We start from the raw sequence: 24282 nt of genomic DNA on the forward strand, positions 1-24282 counted from the left end.
CCGAACCGACCTACTAGGTAGGTACCTATTATCTGCCATCAACCGCCCTTTTTGGGAGAAGCATGCATGATTAAATCTTTTCACTTTTTAGCATTGTTGAAAGCTGATATCAACAGGTACTAACTAATATAAAGATGAATGATACAATGTGCGAGCTTGTACAAGTAACTCGCTGGAGACAAGTCGAGATTCGTATTATTTCCTAGTAATAAGAGGGATGGACATGTACAATAATCTTGTAATAGGGACACAACGCAATGTACATTACTGCTGAGAAAGGTACCTAATTACTTGGATTTGCAGTTTCAGTTGATGAGGTTTTGATACGATGCTGCCATTTATTCCCCCTTCCCCCCTCCCCCTCCCCCCCCACCCCCCACCCCCCAATCGCAAAACGAATATGCAGCCGCACAAGCAAGTGGCTGGCTTGCATGCCCAGGCACACACCATCACGATTTACAAAAAGACACAGCTCAATAGCTATTAATCAAATATCCAGTTTCTTAAATAATGACTGACCTACTACCAGCGGCCGGGTCCTTGGTAGTCCATGCAACTTTGGTCCTCTCTGCATCGCTGGTAACCTGCCCCTTCTTTCGCTCATAAACAAAATAGCAGACAAACTACCATTGTACCAAACCAAAGGGGAATTATCCTTTTCCTGCCCTCGTCACCCTGAACGCCTCTGCTGACTTGAAAATCAAAACTCTTCGGGCCTCGTTCTCATGCTTTCTCCTTGCCCTGCCTTGCCTTGCCCTGCCCTACCTCTCTTCTCTTGTAAAAACGATATATAATAAGTTTACTCTATAATGTTCCTTCCTTCTTCGCCAAGCTCAATTAGACCACTGCGATGCCTGTTGGCTCATAGCTGCTATTGGTAGAGCACCCCCTGCTGGTAGAGCCCCCTGCTAGTGTTGGTAATTGATAGGAGACTCGCTTAGAAACGGGGGGCTTGAGGCGCGATGATAGGTAACCATGTTCGTGTGCTGGCGCTTGCTCGGTCGCTGAATGGGCTCTTCATCGTCAGACGATAGTGTTAGGTCAATCACCGCTGGTGCTGGTCGTTTGGCGCTGTGTGAGCCTCGCGGTGCTGTTGAGGAATGATCTCTGCCACCGGAACTCGGGGTATCCGTATAATGGGACAGCTTCCTTGGTGTTTCTAATCGACGTCCGCCAATTATGATTTCGGACACCTCCAACTCGTCGTCTTCATCATCCTCCAGAGCTGCCCCCCGTGGTCTGGATGGCGATGAGTCCTCATTGGGCGGTTTGCTAGACCACTTTCCATTTGGCTCAATAGTGACTGTTTCCAGGCTCTTTGGTGTCTTTTCTAAAATGGCTTTGACGTAACTGGGTGCATGTTAGCATATGCGGCACGCAGTGGTGTGTAGTATTGGCATGGTACGTACCCGTCAACCGCTAATTGGTCAAATGGCGCCGACTTGTTACAAATAGGACATAACCATTGCGGTCCCTGCTCCTGAAGTTGCAAATAAGACGTTGCGTCAAAGCATTGTAGATGTGTGCAGCTAAGACTCCGACAAGGGACTTCCAATCTCATGTATGATAGTGGGCATTTGAGTGACAAAACCTGAGATGTAGCTACGACATCCGGATCTTGTGCTATTTTATTCACTGCAGTTCAATGCGTTAGTAACTGCCCGTGAAGTTACACTGGGTAATCTTGTTGGATTGTCTAAAACTTACGCTCCGATATTACCGATTCCTCAGAAATCTTTCTTCGGCTGGATATCGTCGTCACCAGTTCGCTTACTGACGTTGCCTTGCAAAGGTTTACAATAAGATAGAATTTCTGTCAAGCAAGATCACGTTAGCTAAGAAACCATCAAAGAATGGAACCATGCATCGTCCATTAGAATTAGCTCACCTTGTTTGTCAGAGCATATGTAAACTCGATATTATTCATGTAATTTGACCGTAGGCGAAGAGCGTTGGTGATATCAACAGGCCTGGTAGAGCCAGGCTTATTTTTGAGGCCTCGAAGGTTAGCTTTGATCTCGTCACCATTGACTCGAAGCTCGGATTGGTGTGGAAACGCCACGTCTTGCAGGCCGCTATCGTCGCTCGCACAAAAGACCATGATCCTGTATGATTTATCGTCGCTGCATCGTTGGAGAATAGGATAGTCGCTTAGTCTTAGTGGTATGGTGACGGTGTTCCTATGCTGCGCCATAACTGGTGAAAGTAACATGTCAGACTGGAGTTCATACGATGAATATTGGAAAAAAAGGGCACTTGCCTTCACAAGTACGCAAGCCACTCACGGGACCTTCGACACTGTAGAAAGGGCTCGGTTTGAACGAGAAGCTATACATGGAGGACCCATAGGGGGATGGGATTCCGTTTGCCGAGACTTGTCCATACGGTCGTTGACCAGCATAGCCGGTGGTGCCGTAGGGCGATCCTGACGGTGTAGAAAGATTCGGTAGAGGTTGCTGTGCTACGGATCCATTACTCCGAGCCGCCGCAGCCTTGGACGGGCTCGCTCTTTGTGCAAAGGCATTGACGATGCTCTGCCGGACTTGGTGGAATCGCGCAACGTCGTTGTTGCCGACCGTTTCGTTTATGACTACAGGCGGGAGCATGGTCAGTATATACCTATTATGCGGATATAGACTGTAGACGGGTCGCATGCAGCGTCAGGGTAGAAGAGTAGAATACGCGCACACCGTCGCGATAAGGGCGCTGCAGGCGAAATGACTCACGGTGTACGATGCGTCGCTGGAGCTCAGCTTTGACGCCGGTGCTCTTAAGCCCATTTACCTGGCAGACGGAGGAGAGCTGGCGGTTGAACAGGGAGTTGCCCTGGACTTGTCGAAGCAGCGTGTTCACGTCGTGCCGCGAGATGGAGTTCATGTTCGGTGACGCCATGGTCGCTGGGTGGTGTGGCGCAAGATGTTGGTTGGGGAGAGCGGGAGTCCTCGAAAATGCATCAAAGGGGAGCGAGGAACGCTCAAGGAGAACTGAGGGGGGAGAAGAGTCGGATTGCTGCCCCGAGGAAAAAAAGAGGTGGTGCAGACGACGTCTCTATCGGAACGTGGTCGGGTATCTATTTTCGACGGCACGAGTGGTGGAACGGGCCTGGATTGACTCGCAAAAGTGAGTCGCAAAGGCGACTGCGAGACGCTCTGCCGGCGATAGGTGCAGGCTGTCGCTGGAGCCGCACTCGTGATGCCGACAATGGCCGTGAGAATCGCGAGGCTGACGGAGGGTTCCTGTCGGCAGGGAATGGATGGATAGAGGCGCTATCGGGCCCAAGAGCCTTGGAAGCAACGCGGTGACTTGAATCTGTGGCGATGGCGGAAAGTGAGCGCGTGATGCAGCGTCGCCCGTCACATTCACTCTCCTCTCACCCTCGTCGTCGCCTGGCTATCAAGCCTCGGAGGACATCGCTTTATAGCAGCAGGAAATGCTCGACGCCATCGCCACATGATTTTTGGGCAGCGGCCAGGCGGCAGCAGCTGGCAAAACCCGATGGGAGGGCTAAAAGGCTAGCGAGTAATGCGCCACAATCCAGCACCTAGCACTGAATCTTTACGCCACAAAGGGTCCGTTATCTTATCTTTTCGCTGTTATCGTAACTTTTCTTTCCTGCAGTTACGGAGTGCCTTCTAAATACTTCAAAGAGGAAAACAAACACCAAACAAATCGACGGACAGACAGACAGACGGACGGTCGGAAGTGCACAAGGCAGAACACAGCAGACGGCTCTCAGCATCAAATACCGCAACAATGGCAAAGAGTTCTCGGGCGAGCAGTAAAAAATTCAACAACCAGCGCAAAGCTGCGACCATCTTTGGTCCTGCAGAGGCTGCGAGACAAGAGCGTCTGTCCGCCAAGCTGCTGGAGCTGGCGCGACAGGCCAAGCCCGAGCCTGCTGAGATGAAGATTGATGGTTCGTTTGGATTGAATTGAGCATGCAGCTGGAGGGCTGTTGTTCGCTAACACTCTTTGCTTCAAGACGACGGCGCCGATGCACAGGATAAGGAAGAGCAGGCCGCAGATGAGATCAGTATGACTCCCCGCCCTCTCTCACTCTTCACGTCCAGTCCATGGACATTGGCAATCAACCAATACTGACAATTTCAACTCTCTAGCCATGGATGTGGACGCAAAGAAACCGACAAGAGCCGCCATCTCCAAGAAGCGCATCACCAAGAAGAGGACAAAGTCCAGCATCACATTCCCCAAGTACAGCGACAGACTGGCCGCCAAGAAGAAGAGAGAAGCCGCAAACAAGGTCAAGAAGGCCTGATCGAATCGAAAATGTTTAATTTTTACTGTTTCAATCTTTGGGTTTTAATCTTTGGGGTTTCTTTTTTGCACATACGGAGCACTCATTATTTTATACATACATATTGTCATATACATCAACTCTGCAGTCTCAATTGACGATACCCATGGCCATCTCCAGAAAAAAATGGAAAAAAAAAAAAAAGTTTAGGCTTGATGTGGCGCCCCCGATTGTTCCTGTGGCGCAGCAGCCTCAACTAGACGATCCATTTCTTGCCTAGCCAATCACGCTCTCACTTCCACATGCACGTTTTATAACCTTCTTCACACGCTTAATGAAAGGGAGACCTCACTATCGCTTCATCCGCCTCTCCATATGGCTCTCCCGTGTATCATGTTGATGAAATACTGAGCAAGATCAAGGCGCCTCTCTAGCCTCTCTCTCGTCCTTTTCAATTGACCCGATTCTCTCGTTTGCTTCTTCCATCGAGCCATGGTGGCCTCACGAAATGGGTCGCTGGCGGCCTCCATCCTGCTCACTGCGGCAAACGTTTTAATCCCTTTGTCTATTCTCGTGTTCGCCACTGGTTTCTTCCCGTATAAGCCCTTTCTTCCTGGGTTGGCGGAATTTGAGGCTCTCGAATATGGCCCCCCGCCCCAAGCTCCCTTTGATAGACTCGTATTCATGGTAGTTGATGCGTTGCGGAGGTACAGTTGATTCACATGTATCTGAACGTGCCGCCGCTCGTGCTAAGGTGTGAGAATAGCGATTTTGTATTTTCCGAAGCCTCTGAATTCGAGTACACGCAGAGGTCAGTCCTATTGTTGGCAATTTTGCTGTCAATCAAGTTTCTCATAATATCTATAGCCTTATTCGCGATGGAAGTGCCATCCCCTTCACTGCTAATGCCCGGTCTCCCACCGTGACGATGCCCAGAATCAAGGCCATAACTACAGGGTCTATTCCTTCGTTTGTGGATCTGATTCTCAACATCAACGAGGCAGATACCTCGTCAACGCTGGCTGCCCAGGATACGTGGCTCTCTCAGCTCAAGGCAAAAGACACAGGCAAGCTGGTCATGTACGGCGATGATACGTGGCTCAAACTCTTCCCCGAGACTTTTGATCGCCATGATGGCACTTCAAGCTTCTTTGTTGCCGTAAGACTCCATTAAAACTTGACTCAGCTCATGGCCCCCCTGTGACTTACATGTATCCCCATAGGACTTTACAGAAGTCGACAATAATGTCACAAGGCATATCAACGATGAGCTTCAAAAAGACGACTGGAGCCTGATGGTGCTTCATTATCTTGGCCTCGATCACATTGGCCATAAATCAGGACCTCGCAGCAGTCACATGCCAGCCAAGCAGCGTGAGATGGATGGCATCGTCCACCAACTGTTTGATGCTCTAGAAACGCAGAGCCATCTTCAGTCAACACTAATTGTTCTCTGTGGTGACCACGGCATGAACGACGCAGGAAACCACGGCGCATCATCTCCCGGAGAAACGTCACCCGCTCTAGTATTCATGTCACCAAAGCTAAAGGAGATTTCGTCCAAATATCCAGCCCCTGCGCATGCCAAGAACGAGTTTGATTACTATTCCACGGTAGAGCAGTCCGATATCTCGCCCACGCTCGCTGCGCTTATGAGGTTTCCCATTTCGAAGAATAATCTTGGAGCCTTCATCCCAGAGTTCTTACCCTTTTGGCCGAGTTCCAGCGACAAGGTGCAGATTCTCATTCGCAACGCCAGACAGATTCTCAACATTGTCACGGCGGCGTTTGGAGGCGAACTTTTTGACAACCAGTCGTCTGTCGACCCATGCGTTTCAAAATCTGCATCGGATATCAGCGAACTAGCCTGTGAATGGCGCAAAATAAACTTGGAAGCATCTTCCCAAGCCAATGCCAATGAGGTCGACAAAGAATGGCTTGCGGCTACGTCTACCTGGATTCGTAAAGCCCAAGATCTCATGAGCAGCATGGCGTCAAACTACGACATGTCAAGGCTATCGCTTGGTCAGGGAATTTCAGTCGCTGCTGTGATTGCCAGCGTGGCCAGCTTGACACTGCAAGGCTTTTGGAAGTCGGGCTTTCTTCTTCCGCTGTTTTTGCTCGCAACGTCTTATGGCCCCATGATGTTTGCTAGTAGTTATGTAGAGGAAGAGCACCATTTCTGGTATTGGACTTCTACCATATGGCTGGCTTACCTCGGTGCCAGAGAAGTTCACAGGTAAGGGCTGCAATCCCTTCCCTTTCTTCATGTTCATGGCTGACATTTTTTTTTAGGTCGTCACGTATCTCTTCAGCATTAAGTCATATAACCGCCCTAGGCGCTCTAAGACTCATAAGAAGCTGGAACCAAACTGGCCAGAAATTTGCCGGCGAGCCAGACACCGTCAAAACCTTTCTCATTCCCAACCCTGAGCTGCTGTGGGTTTTCATCACTCTGGCGTACGTCGTGGTGACTCTACAGACTCTCCAAAGCCTGTCTTTGGCTGGCCTGCCTTTTCTCTTGACCACTTTCTTGGTGCCACTCTTATTTTCGGCAACTCTTGCCTTCAAACTGGCCTTCACTGCGGAAGATGCCCCTGAGTTGGTTGTGGGATTTGCACGCACTCTCTTGGATATCCTCCAGGGCCCATCCCTCATCTTTAGAGCGAGGATCATCTTTGGATTACTCACGGCTTTGTTTGGCTTTGCCGTCTATCGAGCAAAGGTCGGAGGACCTCAAGTAACTCAATCAGCCGGTAAGTTCTCTCTCCCCCCCTCCCTCTCTATATATGTATACAAATTCAGATTTAGCACCGCTAACATACATCACCACCAGCACAACTCACCCACCACCTCTGCACCCTCCTCGCAATGACCCAAACCCGCGCCACAAACATCCCCCTCTTCCTCCTCTCCACCATCATTCTCCAAACCCTCCAATCAGCCAACCTCTCCATCGCCGAAATCACCACCTCCTCCATCCTCCTCCAATACGTAACCTTCTTCGCCTTTGGCGGCTCCAACGCAATCTCCTCCGTCGACCTCTCCAGCGCCTACAACGGCATCAGCGGCTTCAACGTCATCGCCGTTGGCTTCCTTACCCTCGTCGGCAACTGGGCCGGCCCCATATTCTGGACTTCGGCCACGAACTTGCTTCTCCTGCGGGAATATAGACAGCGCGGGCGAGCGGATGCGTTTCGCTACCATCTCATTCTGTTGACTGTCTTTGTGTCGATGAGCGTGGCGTTTGTCATTGCGGCGTGTACGGCGCTGAGAACACATTTATTCATCTGGACTGTGTTTTCGCCAAAGTACTTGTACTGCATGGCGTGGAGCTTGGGGCAGCATTTATTGATTAATGTGGCTTTTGGCGGCCTCTTGTTCTGGATAGGTACTTGAGCCGAAGCAGGGGAGAAAAGAAAAGATAATTAATCTTGTCCTTTTGCATAATATGTATTTGTATTTAGATTTAAATCGTGTAAAAAAAAAAGATGTAATCGCATCATTCACATCATAAAGAAGCGTAACTATATTCCCAATGTACCACATATATACCTCTCCAAACCAAGCACCGTTCCCGAGCTAAATTGTTTTCGTGAGACATTATCCATTTAATTCTTGCCCCTCTTTAATACACATCCTCCATCTTTGTATCCTCATCAGACAATAAATCCTCCACCAGCGAATTGTCATCTCTGTGCTCTGGTATCACCGTCCCTTCATCATCACTGTTCTCTTCCCTTTTGATCTTGGGGTTGCCTCTTGATCTCGAAGGCCTCTCTTCAGGCTCTTCGGGCTCTTCAGGCTCTTCCGGTTCCTCTGGTTCCTCTGGTTCCTCTGCTTGTGGTTCCTCTGGTTCTTCCGGGTCTTCAGCCTCTTCTGGCGTGCTGCGTCCCGCAGTATCAGATGCGCTACGGCCGTCACGGTTCTGAGCTGGCCGCTGTTCTTCAAGGCTGTTGACAATCTTGCCAAGGCTGACATGAATCTTGTACAGCGCATTGCGGCCGGTAGTGTCAGTTACCAGACCCTCCTCAACAGCCTCACTGACAATGTCGTAAGACTCTCGGAGCTTCTCTTCTGAGGATGTGGGTGATACATATAGCTTTCCAAGAAGACCGGCAACCAGCTTCTTTTCGGCTTCTGTTTGTAGTTATTAGCTCTAATTCTGTTTGTTCAAAGGCAGCGAGTGGCTTGGTAAACTTACTGCTAATGCTTCCACGAAGTCTTTCTAGAATATCACAGGCGAAATCAAGATGAACATCACCCGGTACGTTTCTTTTCTCTCCCTCCTGGAGAAGCTCGGGGCTGTAGCACTTTCGCGGGTCTGTCCAATCCACCAAACAAGCACCAATGGTTGTCATGCTAACCATGTCTTCCTCAACATCCACATCATCATCTTCCAGACCCTCACGCAAGTTGAGTAGAGAATGCAGTGCCAGCAAAGACACTTTCCTCATAAGGTCTTGGTTTTCCGTTCGTGAGAAGCAGAATACTGGTAAGAAGTAGTTGAGGGCTTGCCTGACTGTCTGGTTGGCAGATGATGCGGGATCGAAGTAGGCAATTACAAGGGACTTGAGCAGCTCCTCGCAAGCTTCTTCATCAGACACAACTCGTCCAAGGAGGAGCTTTGATGCGGCGATGGTGGCCGCGGCTTGCACTTCAGATGACCTACCACCGCCCTTAACTGCCTTGACGTAGACTTTGAGGACAGCCGGGGTTGTTGAGAGCAGCTGAGCCCCATGGACATTTAGGATATCCGTCAAGATGTGCAACGCCGTAATCTGCAGGGCGGTGTGTCCCTTTGTAAAGAAGTGAATAAAAAGACCTAGATTTTCCTCGGCCAAAGAACGATCTAAAAGGGCGCATAGTCCGAGACAGACAAGTCCTCTTTCACGCACTGGTGCTTCGTGGCTCCTAACCGCTGGGACCACCAGGTTGTTCAACATAGACACCAAGTCTGCATTATCTTTAAGATTTCCGGCGACATGTGTAAGCATGCATTGGACAATATGCAGGCACTTCATGTTAACAATCATTTCCTTGACTGCCTTTTCATGGGCCTCCTCTTCACTCATCTCAGGCTGAGCCTTTTTCGAGTCTGAAGCCGGAGAGTTTTCTCGGCTCCTGATATCAGAATGGGCGGAGACGAAGCTGTCATCATCCTCTCCAGGGAGATCTACAATTGTGTCGTGAACGTCGGCAACGGCTTCGAGAACAACACTACAGAACTCTCGTTCTCCGGCGGTATCTGGTGCGCAAATGTATCGAAGGACCTCCATCGTGAGCTTTGTAACTTCATCCGGGAGCTCTGGGATAGCTAGGGCTTGGCGAAGCAGCGTAAACATCTTTCTGCGACCGACTTCATCAGAGTAATCAAGAGTCAGCGCAATATGAAGCATCTGCTCAACGATAAACTCTTGCTCGACAGTATCTTCTTCTTCGTCCTCCTCGGCGTCAAGTTGTGCAACTCTCTTGACGGCATCCACCAGCACTTTCAAGTAGCGCTCCAGGAAGAAGGCCAGCTTGGTGACTTCGGGAAGTTTCTCTTCCACCAGTGACTCGTAGCGGCCATTTTCCTCCTCGCGGCAGAAGTCGTTGAAGCTTCTAACCATGAAGACGGACTCGGCCGACAGGGTCTCCCAGAATTGGTCGTCTAGAGTGACAGCCTCACGATAATCCGGGCGGCCCTCCCAAAAGCCCCTCATTGCCTCAAGGGCCACTCCATTCTCCACTCCAGAGTTGATGACATCGATTCTCTCCAACAGCTCTAATAAGCCATCAAAGTTTGGCGGTGCTTCCTCTTGCGGTGGGACACCAGCGCAATCTGCGATCCACCGCTCTCGGAAGAGTCTACCTGCAGCCTTTCGTACGTTGTCGTCTCTGTCGCGGAGGCCCCATCGGAGGAGCTTCTCTCTCATAGATAATGAAAGATGGCGGAAATCTCCTAGCGCGGGGAGAAGACGAGAATACACTGCTCTTCGAGTGGCGGCATCTTGATCCCTTGCGCGCTCGAGAAGGTATGGGAGCGTGGTGGGCAATATCGGGAGGTTCACGAGAAGTGTGCGTCTCACATCGGCGCTCGAGTCATTTTGCAAGACGTCTAGCAGTTTGTCCAAGAGGCTAGGCTGATGGTTTTCGCTGTCATCCGAGTCGTGCTCCTCTTCGGGCTGGTTGGCGGCAAGTCGACCAAGGCCCAGCACCGCTTGGACGCGGACCATGGGCTCTTTATCTCGGATTCGCTTGAGCAGGTTGTGGCGAAGGCTCTGGAACAGGTCGTCATCGATCGCATCGAGAGAGTTGATGATGTGTGAAACGAGTTGCGTTGATCGGAATCGCACATATTTGTCTTTGGCCTGCATCATGGAGAGCGCAGTCTGCAAAACTTGCGATGAGAGCCGCGTGCTTGGGGTTTCGGGCATCATGCTCGCGTCGGCATCGGCTTCGTCCAGCAGCTCATTGTCTTTGTCCGAAGAGTGTTTCAAGAAAAGCCCGATAAATCGAATCAACTTCTCGCCAACGCTCTCCGCCTTCTTCACCGGCATGACTCGCAGCACACACCGAATGAACTCGTGGTTGAAGGCCTTTTCGTCAAACTCATCGGCTGATGCTTTTTTCGGGTTGATGGGCTCGTAGCAGCAGGCTTCCTGTATTTTTCGAAGGTTGACAGCCAGCTTCCGATGCGTGGCGGTCGTTCTCTGAGCATCGCGAAAGATGGCGCAAATCTGTGTTCGGAGGGCATTGTCTGGCGTATCGACGTATTCCAAGGAGGGGGTAGCTCTGTTAGAGCCGGCCTCCTCCCTGGCTGCCCTAGTTCGGGCTCCTGATCTTGTAGGCATTCTGCTTGTTCTCCGGCTCAGAGGCCGTGCGCGTGGATCGCAAAGATGACTCTGCGAGCTGCTGCAAAATGCGGGTTTGATGGTGTGTTGTTTGGCCAGCGCGTCGCCAAAAGACCCCAATCAACAATTCTCCCATTTTGGCATAACGCTGCGTTGATACCCCGCCATCCCCGTTTGGCTTAGCGCAGATGTTTTTATTTACGCCGATAAGATAAGACGGTCTGATAGCTGCAGATCCAGATTTTTTTTTCTTAGTACCAAGGTGAAGATACTCTGACCTAGAGTCTGCTGTATCACGACCAGACTATTGCTGCAATTGATTTCACCGCTGCAGCCATGGCACCCCCGAATGATCGCAAGCGCCGGATTCAAGATACCGAGAATTCTGCTGCCACCAAATCGCATGATCCAGACGGCGGAATTGCGCGAACAGCGAAGAAAGCCAAAGTCGAGGATGGACGGTCCATCTTTGTTCGATCACTGCCCCCTGGCGTAACGAACGAGAGTCTTACCGACTTTTTCTCGCAATACTTTGCCGTCAAGCATGCTACAGTGGTGGTTGACCAGGAAACGAAAGAATCAAGAGGATTCGGATTCGTATCATTTGCTGACGCCGACGATGCTAGAGATGCCAAAGCGGCGTTGGACAAGAAGGAGTGGGATGGCAGGCGCATTCGAATTGAGGTTGCGGAACCTAGACAGCGTAATGCCGATGAAGCATCCAAGAGGCCTGGAAAGGGCAGGGAGGCGTTCCAGAGGCCATCTACCAAGCTGATTATTCGAAATCTGCCTTGGAGTATCAAAACCTCCGAACAACTATCAAAACTATTCTTGAGTTATGGCAAGGTCATATACTCTGATCTTCCACAAAACAAGGGAAAGCTAAAGGGATTCGGTTTCGTCACCATTCGTGGACGTCCAAATGCAGAGAAGGCTCTGGAGGCTGTTAATGGCAAGATTGTTGATGGCCGGCCATTGGCTGTTGACTGGGCTGTTGATAAGGCGACCTGGGACAAGCAACAGAATACGGAAAACGGCGAAAAAGACTCACAAGATGATGAAGATGAGGCTGAAGATGAGAAGGAGGACAAGGATGTTGGAGATGACGGCGAAGTCAAGAATCGTGACGATCAACTAGCCTCAGATCTTGCCAATTTTATGAAGAACCACATGACGAACATGGAAGACGAGGACGACGAAGACGAAGACAAGGACGAAGACGAAGATGATGATGAAGACGACGAGGACATGAAGCTGCTGGATGAAGTGGATGAGGAGAAGGAGACCCAGAAACCAAAGCGAGAGCTGATGACAGATAACTCTTCAACCGTTTTTGTTCGAAACCTACCATTTACAGCTACAGATGAGCAGCTCAAATCTTTCTTTGGCCATTTTGGCAATGTTCGATATGCTAGAGTTGTCATGGACAAAGCTACCGACAGGCCGGCTGGCACTGGCTTCGTCTGCTTCGTCGACACTGCGGATGCAAAAACCTGCATAATAGATGCTCCTCGTCGCGCACCACCGACTGCAGGAGGAGTCAAGCATTCCATCCTCCAAGACGAGAACGCTGACCCCACCGGAAAGTACACAATGGACGGCCGAGTTCTGCAAGTGGCCCAAGCCGTTGGCAAGAATGAGGCTGCCAACTTGGCAGAGAACTCGCTCGCACAAAGGAGGCAAAAAGATAAACGTCATCTGTACCTCTTGTCTGAAGGTGCCATCGGTGGAAACTCTCCGCTGCGGGGTCTTTTGACTGATGCAGAGGTTCGGATGCGATCGATGAGTGCTCAGCAGCGCAAGAAGCTTGTGGAGAAGAACCCTATGCTACACATCAGCTTAACCCGACTTGCTCTTCGTAACATTCCCAACGATATTGGCGCCAAGGAACTGAAGGAGCTGGCTAGAAAGGCCGTTGTCGAATTTGCCAAGGACGTCAAGGAGGGGCGCCGACAGCCCCTTTCCAAAGAAGAGAATGCCAGAGACGGCAAGGATGCAAAGGACAAGGAGAAGGACAGGAAGCAAAAGCGCAAGGGTATTGTCAAGCAAGCAAAGATTGTGTTTGAAGACAACAAGGGATCCAAGGTATCTGAGTCGAGCGGAGCCGGCAAGAGCCGTGGCTACGGATTCATCGAGTACACGTCCCATCGCCACGCCTTAATGGGTCTGAGATATTTGAACGGACACCAGCTTGACGGAAACAACGGCAGGAAGCAGCGCTTGATTGTCGAATTTGCCATTGAGAACGCTCAGGTGGTGAAGCGACGACAGGAGGCTGAGAAAACAGCTCGAAAGCCAAAGAAGGACGGCGATGCAGATGCATCTGAGCACGAGGAGGACGAGGACGAAGAGGTTCCCGAGCAAAAGAAGAAGAAGCAAAAGGGTAAAAAGCCCAAGGGCAACATGAACAAGGGACCCCAGGTGGGAACCAAGGCGAAGCCTCCCAAGGAAGGGGATGTCGATGAGAAGAAGAAGCCGGCTGACGCAAAGGAGGCGATCCAGCAGAAGCTGATTGCGCGGAAGAGACAGGTGCGCAAGAAGAAGGCTGTGGCGAGAGGAAAAGCGTAGTTTTGGGTGTACATCTATAATATCGAATACCATCTGTGCATGATTTTTCAAGGGCTATATAGGTAGTAGATCGAAGGCTTTTTTTCTTTTCTTTTGTTTATTAGGAGTATAGAAGGTATAAAAGTATTACTAATTTGGCTGAGGCTATGTGCTTTTGATTGAAGATGGTGAACTATGTACAAGTAAATACCGTAAGTTGTGAGTTGAGAGACTCTTGAAAACCAATCTTTTGTAGAAAAGAGTAACAGAGATCCTTATTTCCAGAACCATCCTGGTTTCTTATCCTGCGCCTGCTGGTCGTCTCCGTCTGCGTCTGCGTTTGCGTCTGCATCTGCTCTTTCGATAACATTTGCATCGTTATTTTCCCTCGCTCTCGCATTTTGGGTCTTTTCTGCAGGGCGCATCGTAAAGTGCGTTTCCGTGCCAATTTCATTACCATTCTTATCATAAGTCTTTTTTGTAATCGTCGTGGTCAAGTAGCCAAAGCTGTTGACCTTTTCATCTCTCGTTACCACTTCCCTGGTCCCGTCATCGTATACCTTCTCCTCACTTGAGCTGGGTGGCTGCGCGGCCGAATTCTCAGAAGATACGGGTTTGTGATTGGTAATGCTCTTGACGAACGCGTCCCACGTCTTGTGGCCCTCTGCGAAGCTCGAGCTAAGGGAGGAGAAGAGATCGTCAAAGTGGTCGGGGAAGCGCTTTTGGTGCTGGTTGCCGTGCTCCTCTTCATGGGAGCCATTCCGGCCATAGAAGCTATCCTCTAGCTGCTTGAATGTCTGGTGCACATCGTCGAAGAAGCTGTGGCTCTTGGGCTGGCGAACGTTTTCTTCGCGAGAGGTGACGCCCTTCCATACTTCAGCTGCCTTGCGGTCCAGCTCCTCGTGCAGCTTCGACCAGTCATTCCAATTTGGCTCTGAAAATTCAGGCTCCTCAAGATCCTCCAAGAGGCCAAAATTTCGGGGCCTGTAGAGCTCATCTCGAGTGGGGCGTCTAAGCAGGCCTTGGGATTCCAGCCTTCGGAGCCAGAACCACGTAGGCTCGCCATGGGAAAACATTTGCCTCAGCAACTGTCTCTGGTTATACCTGGATTTAATGTCAGGCAGGGGCCGTCCCTGCGAGACGGTGAGCAGATCTTCAAAGGCATCCTCAAAAGTGAAGACGGTAGAGTCGCATTGCGCCGGCAGGTCATTTGGCACAGGCGGCCGAAGGTGGCGCAAATTTGCCGGCGAATAGGACCATGACGCAACCGAGACGGTGTCGAGAGCTGATGAGGCGCGCGACTCGGCGTTGGCCATTGTGACGGGAGCAAACGGCGCTGCTGCTCGGCTGGAGCTGTCAGAAGCGCTGTCAGAAGCCGATGTATCTGCTGATTTGGCGGTTGACAGCTCAGATTCCGGCTGTTGGATGTCTGCAGATGGTGGCTGGTGGAGGGGCTGCGGCTGCGGCTGCGGGCGGGCGAATAGAGCGTGAATGCCGGAGGCGACAGCGGAATCGACGTGCTGCTTGAAGCGGACAAAGAGGCTGGTTAGCGAGGAGTCGCTGTCGCGGGGCATGCCGAGGGCATTGTCTGGATGATTGCGATGGCGAGGGAGGCAGAGACAGAGACAGAGAGGGAGAGAGTGTGATTGTGGCGTGCGTGGTGACAACTGGTGATGATGAATGAGGTCGGGGCTGGAGCTGTTATACAAGAGACGTCACGTCACGCATGGCAGCTGGAGCCTTTCCCGTCTGAGATGGTGCTGGTGCAGCGCAGCGTAGCTTCAGCGCCGGCGCCAGTACCGACAGCTCTAAATTGGCTGCATATGTACATCCATGTGCGCACATGTGCTGCCAAAGAACATTCTGTGGCGGTGCGGCCTGTGCTGAGCCCACTAAAAGACTAAAAGGAAGCGCTGGAGAAGCGCTGCCGAAGAGCTGCCCAGTGATGACATAGCGCCGGTGGGGCGGCGGTACGTACCCCGAATCCCGTCATCTGGGCCTGCAGACGACAGAAATTCGGCCGAGCTGCAAGTCGACGATTTGCGTCAAAGCGAACAGCATCTCGGACTCGGCCAGCTTCTGCCCTCTGCACTATCATGAACCCCCTTCTCGGCGACATCCGCGCCCGTGTCTGCCTCTCGCCCCGATGATACCTGGTCGGCCAATTTGCCGCGGCTGCCAGCGACTGTAGTTTCGCGCTTCTTTTCTCCACCAATCTCCGATCCTACCGTCATTTGCAATATTTCCCTTTCCCCTTCCCCTTAGCTGCTGGCTTTGGCACCAGCCGCTTTTTTCTTCTGGTTTTTCTTTCGTTGTTTTCTTTTTTGTTTTCTGAGGCGGCGACGATGAGCCTTACCTTTACCGAATCGACTCTCCCGACTTGGACGAGCGCTTTAGCAGCACCCACGGCGACAGGCGGTAGCAGCGGCGATGGGTCGGGTAGCGACGATGACGGAGATGCGCTGCAGCGGTGGTCGTCCCTGATCGGCATCATCACGGCCATTGTTGGCAACGTGCTGATTGCACTCGCCCTCAACGTACAACGATATGCGCACACGCGGCTGCACAAAGAGCGCAAGAGGATAAAACAGGGGGCTCGGGCAGCGCTGAAACGGGCGCAAAGCAGCAACAGCAGCAACAGCAATGGGACCACGCAGGTTGGCGTCTACGGCACCATCATCGGCGACGGTGCGAGGGATAGGGATCGGGGTAGCAACGGCTACCAGAATGGCGATGGCATCGGCTTTTCAATACCGGACTACGACGAGCACTCGGACGACGAGCACGAATTCCAAGAGGACGAGCCGCTGATGGCGTCGTTTCAGTCAAGCGCAACCACGGCCAGCACCGACACCGACACTGTTCAGCCCCGCAAGTCGTCCTCAAACTATCTCAAATCGCCGTATTGGTGGCTCGGCCAGATCTTGATAACGTTGGGAGAAGCAGGCAACTTCCTAGCGTATGGCTTTGCGCCCGCCTCCATCGTCTCGCCGCTGGGCGTCGTTGCGCTGGTGTCCAACTGTATTATTGCGCCCGCCATGTTTCACGAAAAGTTTAGGCTTCGCGACTTCTGGGGCGTTGTCATTGCCGTGTCGGGAGTTGTGACCGTCGTCTTGAGCGCGAACCAGGAGGAGACCAAGTTGAACCCCCACGACGTATGGGGAGCTATAACGACGGTGGAATTTGAAATTTACCTTGGCGTCACGACGTTTCTCATCATTGTTCTCATGTGGGCTAGCGCCAAATATGGCAAACGGACCATTCTCATTGACCTTGGTCTCGTTGGTCTTTTCGGTGGGTTATACTTATGCTGTCATTCCCATCACAAGCTTGATACTGACTTTCTTCTTTAGGAGGATATACGGCTTTAGCCACCAAGGGCGTTTCTTCGATGCTTTCTACAAGCTTCGTAGCGGCGTTTAAAACCCCCGTCACATATGCGCTCGTATTTGTTCTTTTATCGACTGCCGTTATGCAGATTCGCTATGTCAACAAGGCGCTATCCCGCTTCGACTCGACCCAAGTCATCCCCATCCAGTTCGTCATGTTCACACTGTGTGTCATCATCGGCAGTGCTGTGCTATATCGCGATTTCGAAAAGACGACCATGAAACAGGCCGCCAAGTTTGTCGGAGGCTGTCTTCTCACCTTCTTTGGCGTCTTTCTCATTACGTCTGGGAGAGAGCGCAGAGACGACGACGATGACGAAGATACATTATCAGAAGCCGACGGAGTCGAGGAAACAATTGGCCTTACGCAGCACGACGGTAGCACCTCGTCCTCTGCGATTCCTCAGCAACAGCAGAACCGGCGCCGACTCAGTGTGCCGGCAACTCCATCTCGCCGATCTAGCAGAATGTCGCGAGTAAGCTTTTCCAAGGCAACGAAGCCAGACTCGGCTCATATCGGCATTGAGTCTCCCGCAACTCACTACTTTGAACCAGCGCATTCCCCAGCGCATCTCGGCGGCGACGAGGCTCATGTTCTTGTCAGTAACCCGTGGCAAGGCCTGTGGGTGAGCCCGGATCCTCCTCGGGGAGCTAGAACCGTCTCAGCCGAGTCTGTCCTCACGAGGTCCGGGCTGGCTTCTACGCCTATACAACCGCATCCTCTTGCGTCCTTGAAAGATGGCCAGGTGACTTCGTCGTATTCCGTTGAGCGACCAGTCACACCCCGGGCGGCACATAGTTCCAAATCTGCCAACCACCGATCAAGGCCATTTATTTCACCGTCACCCTTCTCCTCTACAGTTACAACAGCAGTTAAAGATGTGTTCCTGCGGGAAAACGACAGCCCAGAAGCGACTGCATCTTCTCTACGACGCATACGATCTAGCATCCGAGCAAGCCTCTTCTTTAATAGCGACGATGAGGATGGCATCATGCCGGAGCGCATTGCGGAGCAGCCGATTGTCCCGGCATCAGACGACGATCTGCCAGAGGCCTTGGGCGATGATGAATCCGGACCAAGTGCCGACATAAAAGTTTCAAGGGGGAGATCACGAAGTTTAAGCGATACATTGGGAGAGTTTTTCCGCCCCAAAAAGCACAAGAAGCAGGATGTGGCAGCCGACGAAGATAGTGGCAACTTATTAGAGAGCGACAATGAGCAGCAATTAAGTCGCAGTCCATAATGTTAATAGCAAAAATAGCGAAAAGAAGAATTATTTTATTTTATTTTTCTTTATTGGTTTGCAGGGGGCGGTTACAGTCATTACATGTTAATTTTACGCATATTTCACCACTACTCAGCTCTTGTTTTGAAGATAAAGCTCATTTTGTTTCTCTCAAAAATGGTTTTTTTTTTTTTCCTTTTCGCAGCATGATGATGATGACAATCCATTGTGGCGGCGTTTTTCTCTTTTCTTTTCTTTTTCTTTTTGGCATCATGTGGAAGTGGGAAGTGGGAGGAGCCTGTACAGGATGGACGGGGCAACAGGGAATTGGACTCTGGGTGGATGGATTTCTTTGTGCTTGATTAATTTCGCCTTTCTTTATTTGTTTTCTTTCTTTCTCTCATTGTTTGACAGTAATACGAAAATCTATCGGTCTTGGTTAGGCGAGATGAGCTGACATGACAGGTCAGACTCCCTATTATTCTCCCCTATTTTATGTCGTTTTTGAGTCAGCATGTAATGGGAATGCCGTCTGCGAAGCGTTGGTTGCTTTACTGTCATCTTTTTGTCTCTTTTTCTTGTTGAACGATTTCCCCGTTGCTACTTCCTCATACTGATTGAGAAAGAATACCAGGGGGTAGTAAAAGTGCCCTAGGACATGTACAGCCACGATGTGTGTTGTGAGTTGTATATGTTCCTCGTCAAAAATGTATCATAGGTCCGATTCTTGGATGGACTCAGTGACCATGTATATACAAGAGACTGAGAATGCAGTTTAGGATTTGGGCAACTTCTGTGCTAGAGCAATTTTTATTGCTTATCCTGTCCTAGTGTTGGCTGTAGCTATGCTCATACACGGCTATTCACGAACGAATCAGAATTATATTCTACTCTTGCTAACTTTCAATTTTTTTCAATAAATATTGAACGGCGGAATTTTTGAGCCGGCTTACCACCTACGTTATTGCTAATGTCGTAGGATAGTAAATAACAAGGCGCGGCTGTTAAAGTACGACGCCTCACTTCATGAGGCGTCCTATGATGGTGATGGTCTGCACTCGCATAGGAGTATGCGCCTTGCTATGATGCCTTTTAACCCTTGTTCATGCGGCTAAGAGCTGCATATGATACGTGGCATACTCAAGCATCCAAGCAACAGTTTTCTGGAGTGTGGCACGGGATGAAATTTAGTGGACGACAACAAGGCTGTGGGCGGAGACAATTGACAACCAGGTCGCATCGCCTTTGACTGCCTGGATACAGCCTCGTTAGGCGTTTTGACGCCTAATAATCTCCACGGACAATTCTTTCTGGCGCCAAACAACTCAGTATTTATATACGATGTGTGGTATCTGTCAAAATGAGTGAATAGTGTTTTGTATTCTCAATTCCATCTCCATCTTATACCAACTGTGAAATTTTTGCGCAACACCATTATGGCTACTGTTACCGCCCCATCTCGACCATCTCGTCGTGACGGTTTCGACATTGGCATCATATGTGCCCTCCAGGAGGAATATGACGCAGTTTGCCTCGTCATTGATGAATTCTGGGATGAAGACGGCGATGTTTATGGACGCGTCATAGGAGACAAGAACTATTATACCACCGGCTGTATTGGTAAACACAACGTCGTTGTCGCTTTGCTACCGGAAATGGGAAAAGCAAATGCAGCCGCGGTTGCAGCAAACTTTCGATCCAGCTACAGCCATCTTGAGCTTGTGCTTCTGGTCGGTGTCTGCGGCGGCGTGCCTTCTCCCAGTCGTCGAGATAATGAGATAATGCTGGGCGACGTGATCATCAGCAAGAGCGTCGTTCAGTACGACTTTGGCAGGAAATACAATGGTGTGTTTGTCCGGAAAGACACCTTGGAGGGGAACTTGGACAGAGCCAATAAGAATATTCGCTCTCTGATTAGGAATTTCGAGACGGAGAGAAGCCTGGAGCTCTTGCAAACACAAACTGCCCGCAATTTGACGCAGCTCCAGGCCAAGGCAAAATCAAAGAAACGCCGTGGGACCAGGTATAAGTACGCCTATCCAGGAACGGATTCTGATCGGCTATTCAAACCGGACTATCTTCATAAACACCGTCCGGGGCATGGCTGCAATGTCTGCGATAGCAAGCCTGACGCTATATGTCATGAAGCTCACAGCGCTTACTGTGAGGAGAATGGGTGCGATCAAGGACGGGTCATCTCTCGTAATGTCCATACAGAAAAGCAACAACTCAGCGAAGAGCAAGCTCAGGAGCCTGTGATCCACATTGGAGCCATTGCGTCCGGAGACAGTGTCATGAAAAGCGGGCTCGAGCGAGACAAGATATCCCAGGAAGAGGGCATCATCGCCTTTGAAATGGAGGGAGCCGGTATCTGGGAGGAAGTGCCGTCCATCATCATCAAGAGCGTGTGCGACTATGCCGATGGTCATAAGATTGGCAATTGGAAGGACTTTGCAGCCGCGGTGGCCGCAGCAGCTGCGAAAGCGCTTCTCGGAAGATACATCAAGACAGACAGGCCTTTGGAAGAGGCCGCTCAGCAGAGCGTATCGACCAAAGTCTCAGAAACAAATGCAACCAGCACGCCGGTCGGCGAAGATGCTCGGCAGAGCATGCCTACCGAAGGGTTGGATAAACAACATGAAGTAACTGGCCCAGTTTCGGAAGAGGCCTCTCAACAAGACACACAAGCCAAAGTGATGGATGCAAAAGAACACAGCCCGCCGCCACCATATACCAAAGTTTGTGACTCTCAGGGGTCGAATTCGAGAAAAAGACCTCATCAACCGGATGATCAGCCTAAAAAGGTTGCTGTGAGATCCGCTGCATCTGCGAATACAACCCCGGATGTATATTAATATATTAGAAGCTGGTGTTATATAGGCATATAATAGTTTTTTTTTGTATCGGTAGCTAGATTCTTTTTCGTCAATATTTCCCAGGCATTCCTTTCTCCTTTGTTGCTCTATTCATGATCTAGCAAGTAAACATAAACTTTTTTGTAGTATCTAAAGTGTTTAGGCTGAACATGCAGGACACAAGTGTAAACTGAGTCTGGTGGCAAAAACAGCAACAAAGAAGCGCAGTGATGGAAAAGTTGAGACGAATTACATCATTATCACAAGACAGCATTTGGTATCATGCCCGTATTTCAAACGGTCCAATTACATACCGGCTATGGCTTTGACTAAATATATTTGCAATGCGTGCCACGTATCTTGAATGAGCTGCGCCTTGAATGCTGCACAGCACGTTGCATTCGCCGCATGCCTAACAGCTAGTGATGCGTTCTCTGTTAGTAACATGATTGAACAACGCTTGCCATATCTTACTATACAATCAGCTGAAACATAAGCCCAGTCATTGGTTGATACGTCTCTTGTTTTAAACTGATTTCATTGAGACTTGTCAATTTAAAGGGGTTCAAAATACTAACCACGACTTAGCTCTCTAGGTAGTTTCTTATACTAAAGCTTACTGCACCAAGGCATGAATGTTGATCTACACCTCCCTACCACCACACAACAGAATCCTGCAATTGGTTACATGCTGCTTTACACACTAGAATAAAAAATCCGACGATATTTGGTAGAAAAAAGCGGCAAAAAAAGAAGTTTTGAAGGGCATTGAACCCAACCCGATTCGAACGGATAACCTTCAGGAGATTCCAAGGAACTGGAATCTGACGCGCTACCGTTGCGCCATGGGTCCTGTTGTTACTAAGCCCTCGAAATACAGTCTGTAAGCCTTTGGCGCACAGATTTCATGATGCTCTCGTCAGAGCGACGCATCAGCTCAAGCTTGATCGGTGTGAAAAATGCAAATAATGGGTAATGTAGTCTGAGAGTTGTTTTGCTTTACAAGAAACAACTTGCGGCTCTTATTCTGAATAAGCAAATCGAAACAGACTGTTTAGAGGAGTTGTCTCCCAAGACTGCTTCCTAGTTGCACTCACACTATACAATACATAAAACATATACTGCTTTGGTTGAGAAAAAGGGAATATGCATTACATCCAAGCTAACAAGACGAGATCAGAGGATTTCCCCAAAGCTCCTGATGCAAAATTTTAATACATCTATAGAGCTTAGATTGGTCATAAAGGTTGTTTTTATTGGTATATTCGCCATTCAATAGCAGCTGATACTATAAGCGTCAAACTCTAGGGTAGGCCAGTGCATACTTTTGACCTAATTCTTCCTCGGATGAATTATGGAAAAGAACATCATAGCATTTGCCTCAGCTTATAATAATGCCTAGTCTTTACTTGACTTTGATGTTTTTGCATTACCACTATACGCGCCGCCATAACCATTATCAACCTGCGTGCCCCCCTGGGAAACATCACCATTGCCTGTTGTAGGTATGAGCCGTGTTGTCTCCTGAGGACCCGGGAGCGTGTCATCCGTGTTCTCGTAGCCGGCCTCGCCCTCCTCGACGGCGCGGATGGCGGCTTCTTCGCGGGCGAGCTCCGCGGCACGGGCTCTGTTGAGGCGGTAGGCGTCGATACGGGGTTGGAGGAATACGGCCATAACTCCGATGGTTATGCTTTGGATGACTAGCCAAGAGTAAGGGGTATGCATGGAGTTGTCTGGTTTGACGAGGATGGCGAGACGGCTGATGGAGATTTCGACGAGGAGTTTGGGTCTTTAGCAGCATAGTTAGTAAACAAGAAGCCTCATCTTTCTACAAAAGGGATGAGGGAGCATGACTGTTTGCTGCACGGCGGCACAAGCTGCTTCTGAAACGTATTGGAATATTTTCCTTTCTCTTCTGTTTTTAAAGGAAAATTTAAACTACATTCACTCTCACCTACCGGAGAGCTATCTAGGATAAACACAGCCTCGACCGCAATTCCAACATCGCCAAGACACTTATGCAGTTTCGCACTCGTGACGCCGCAAAACACAGCGCTTGGCGGGCGTGTCTTGGACAGCCTTCCAGTGCGCCTCGCTAGCTGAAGAGGGGTCGTTGCAAAGCTGAAGGGCTAGCGAGTGAGGGGCTTATGAGCAGCTTTTCCGAGACTTGCCATCACAGCGGACCCATGGCGCAACGGTAGCGCGTCAGATTCCAGTTCCTTTGGAATCTCCTGAAGGTTATCCGTTCGAATCGGGTTGGGTTCAATGCCCTTCAGAATCTTTTTTGCAACTTTTTCCTAGCATTGATATTTGATGTGTGTTTCCATCTTTTTTCGCTCTCTTTCTCACCAAATTTGCACCGAAAAAGTCTCATGTTCTGAATCGTTGCGCTATTGTTGACAGCAAATATTGTTGGTTGTGGATTGCAACAACTTTTAATTAGAGAGCATTCTATTATCGTCCAGTAACAGTAGGGCTGTTCGCACTTTGACTGCAATGCGTAGAATCAGTCAATTTTGCTAGGACAATCTGAAGAAAGCTCACAGACAACATATAATTTTGTGGCTGCTGTATCAAATTAGTTACAACCTCGTAGATAATTGGAGTGAATCTGGCAACAGTTGAGCAAAGTATCTGCTTTAGTAGATTGAAGTTGACAGCTCAGAATAAAAGAATCACCCCGGTTGATGTCTGAAGGCTGAAGGCTCAAAGGACTCGCTGTTAAATAGGTCTCATATGCTGCACATACATGGAGATGGCAGAATGTCAACTAGGTACCTGGTGAATAGTAACAGAGCGCAAAGCGTGGCTGTAGGAGGCCAGCTGAAGAGGTCTACTATTGCCAATAAACTAAGCCTACTGACCTTTGGCGCAGCCAATCAGCTAGGCACTGTGCTTATTTAGTGGCCGGATTGGGTGAAAGGAGCGAGGCGTTTCAATAATTGTATGCAAGGCGGGATTGAAGCGGCTTATTCCCCACAACCCTTCTCCCCGAAGCTTGCAAGTGCCGTGCGCTTGAATGCCTCGTGTAGTCGTGGGCGTCTGTGAAATGCTACTCTGCTTCGGACAGTCCGTATTCTTTTAAATGGCTGCGGTTAAGACGGCTTCGCGTACGAAGAAGAGTCTCGCTTACAACCGACAATCCATATCACATTCAATAATGCGATGTAGGTG

General features: G+C 50.0%; 9 protein-coding genes and 1 non-coding gene across 10 annotated transcripts; 5 read left to right on the plus strand and 5 right to left on the minus strand.

Annotated features, from left to right (window-relative positions):
- Positions 1–494: 494 nt before the first annotated feature.
- Positions 495–3448, minus strand: TrAFT101_011454 (uncharacterized protein). Its single transcript, XM_066129269.1, has 6 exons — positions 2727–3448; positions 2261–2590; positions 1889–2196; positions 1708–1813; positions 1410–1635; positions 495–1350 (listed from the first exon to the last, which is right to left on the minus strand). Exons 1-6 carry the CDS (start codon positions 2890–2892, stop codon positions 909–911), a joined length of 1578 nt encoding a protein of 525 aa, XP_065985401.1. The 5' UTR covers positions 2893–3448; the 3' UTR covers positions 495–908.
- A 305-nt stretch (positions 3449–3753) lies between these two features.
- Positions 3754–4276, plus strand: TrAFT101_011455 (uncharacterized protein; the record flags this gene model as incomplete). The annotated part of the gene is made up of 3 exons (XM_024898724.2): positions 3754–3916; positions 3983–4033; positions 4119–4276. 3 exons carry the CDS (start codon positions 3754–3756, stop codon positions 4274–4276), a joined length of 372 nt encoding a protein of 123 aa, XP_024758120.2.
- Positions 4277–4747: 471 nt separating this feature from the next.
- On the plus strand, positions 4748–7654 carry TrAFT101_011456 (uncharacterized protein; the record flags this gene model as incomplete). The annotated part of the gene is made up of 6 exons (XM_024902062.2): positions 4748–4962; positions 5022–5066; positions 5123–5414; positions 5479–6494; positions 6551–7011; positions 7092–7654. The coding sequence occupies 6 exons, from the start codon at positions 4748–4750 to the stop codon at positions 7652–7654; spliced, it is 2592 nt and encodes an 863-aa protein (XP_024758119.2).
- An 81-nt stretch (positions 7655–7735) lies between these two features.
- TrAFT101_011457 (uncharacterized protein) lies at positions 7736–11169 on the minus strand. The gene is made up of 2 exons (XM_024900746.2): positions 8460–11169; positions 7736–8395 (listed from the first exon to the last, which is right to left on the minus strand). Exons 1-2 carry the CDS (start codon positions 11089–11091, stop codon positions 7884–7886), a joined length of 3144 nt encoding a protein of 1047 aa, XP_024758118.1. The 5' UTR covers positions 11092–11169; the 3' UTR covers positions 7736–7883.
- Positions 11170–11369: 200 nt separating this feature from the next.
- Positions 11370–14684, plus strand: TrAFT101_011458 (uncharacterized protein). The gene has a single exon (XM_066129270.1). It carries the CDS (start codon positions 11428–11430, stop codon positions 13657–13659), a length of 2232 nt encoding a protein of 743 aa, XP_065985402.1. The 5' UTR covers positions 11370–11427; the 3' UTR covers positions 13660–14684.
- TrAFT101_011459 (uncharacterized protein) lies at positions 13736–15307 on the minus strand. The gene has a single exon (XM_024900840.2). The coding sequence runs from the start codon at positions 15210–15212 to the stop codon at positions 13914–13916; it is 1299 nt and encodes a 432-aa protein (XP_024758116.2). The 5' UTR covers positions 15213–15307; the 3' UTR covers positions 13736–13913.
- A 381-nt stretch (positions 15308–15688) lies between these two features.
- TrAFT101_011460 (uncharacterized protein) lies at positions 15689–19202 on the plus strand. Its single transcript, XM_024910130.2, has 2 exons — positions 15689–16932; positions 16992–19202. Exons 1-2 carry the CDS (start codon positions 15984–15986, stop codon positions 18269–18271), a joined length of 2229 nt encoding a protein of 742 aa, XP_024758115.2. The 5' UTR covers positions 15689–15983; the 3' UTR covers positions 18272–19202.
- Positions 19203–19581: 379 nt separating this feature from the next.
- On the plus strand, positions 19582–21458 carry TrAFT101_011461 (uncharacterized protein). The gene has a single exon (XM_024908657.2). The coding sequence runs from the start codon at positions 19690–19692 to the stop codon at positions 21106–21108; it is 1419 nt and encodes a 472-aa protein (XP_024758114.1). The 5' UTR covers positions 19582–19689; the 3' UTR covers positions 21109–21458.
- Positions 21459–21877: 419 nt separating this feature from the next.
- Positions 21878–21961, minus strand: TrAFT101_011462. Its single transcript has one exon. It is a non-coding gene; the product is annotated as a tRNA-Trp (tRNA).
- A 387-nt stretch (positions 21962–22348) lies between these two features.
- Positions 22349–23025, minus strand: TrAFT101_011463 (uncharacterized protein). The gene is made up of 2 exons (XM_024910732.2): positions 22963–23025; positions 22349–22897 (listed from the first exon to the last, which is right to left on the minus strand). Exon 2 carries the CDS (start codon positions 22831–22833, stop codon positions 22507–22509), a length of 327 nt encoding a protein of 108 aa, XP_024758113.1. The 5' UTR covers positions 22834–22897; positions 22963–23025; the 3' UTR covers positions 22349–22506.
- Positions 23026–24282: the final 1257 nt, after the last annotated feature.

Source organism: Trichoderma asperellum, chromosome 7 (assembly GCF_020647865.1).
Source record: "Trichoderma asperellum chromosome 7, complete sequence".
Classification (NCBI taxonomy): Eukaryota; Fungi; Ascomycota; class Sordariomycetes; order Hypocreales; family Hypocreaceae; genus Trichoderma; species Trichoderma asperellum.

Bases quoted from the DNA above. Each gene is read 5' to 3' on its own strand.
- TrAFT101_011454 (XM_066129269.1), bottom strand. From the start codon at position 2,892: ATGGCGTCACCGAACATGAACTCCATCTCGCGGCACGACGTGAACACG. The intron at 2,591-2,726 runs GTGAGTCATTTC...TCCCGCCTGTAG, and splicing joins CCAGCGACGCATCGTACACC to TCATAAACGAAACGGTCGGC. The intron at 2,197-2,260 runs GCAAGTGCCCTT...TACTTTCACCAG, and splicing joins TGGCTTGCGTACTTGTGAAG to TTATGGCGCAGCATAGGAAC.
- TrAFT101_011463 (XM_024910732.2), bottom strand. From the start codon at position 22,833: ATGCATACCCCTTACTCTTGGCTAGTCATCCAAAGCATAACCATCGGA.
- TrAFT101_011459 (XM_024900840.2), bottom strand. From the start codon at position 15,212: ATGCCCCGCGACAGCGACTCCTCGCTAACCAGCCTCTTTGTCCGCTTC.
- TrAFT101_011458 (XM_066129270.1), top strand. From the start codon at position 11,428: ATGGCACCCCCGAATGATCGCAAGCGCCGGATTCAAGATACCGAGAAT.
- TrAFT101_011461 (XM_024908657.2), top strand. From the start codon at position 19,690: ATGGCTACTGTTACCGCCCCATCTCGACCATCTCGTCGTGACGGTTTC.
- TrAFT101_011460 (XM_024910130.2), top strand. From the start codon at position 15,984: ATGAGCCTTACCTTTACCGAATCGACTCTCCCGACTTGGACGAGCGCT. The intron at 16,933-16,991 runs GTGGGTTATACT...TTTCTTCTTTAG, and splicing joins TGGTCTCGTTGGTCTTTTCG to GAGGATATACGGCTTTAGCC.
- TrAFT101_011457 (XM_024900746.2), bottom strand. From the start codon at position 11,091: ATGCCTACAAGATCAGGAGCCCGAACTAGGGCAGCCAGGGAGGAGGCC. The intron at 8,396-8,459 runs GTAAGTTTACCA...AACTACAAACAG, and splicing joins ACTTCGTGGAAGCATTAGCA to AAGCCGAAAAGAAGCTGGTT.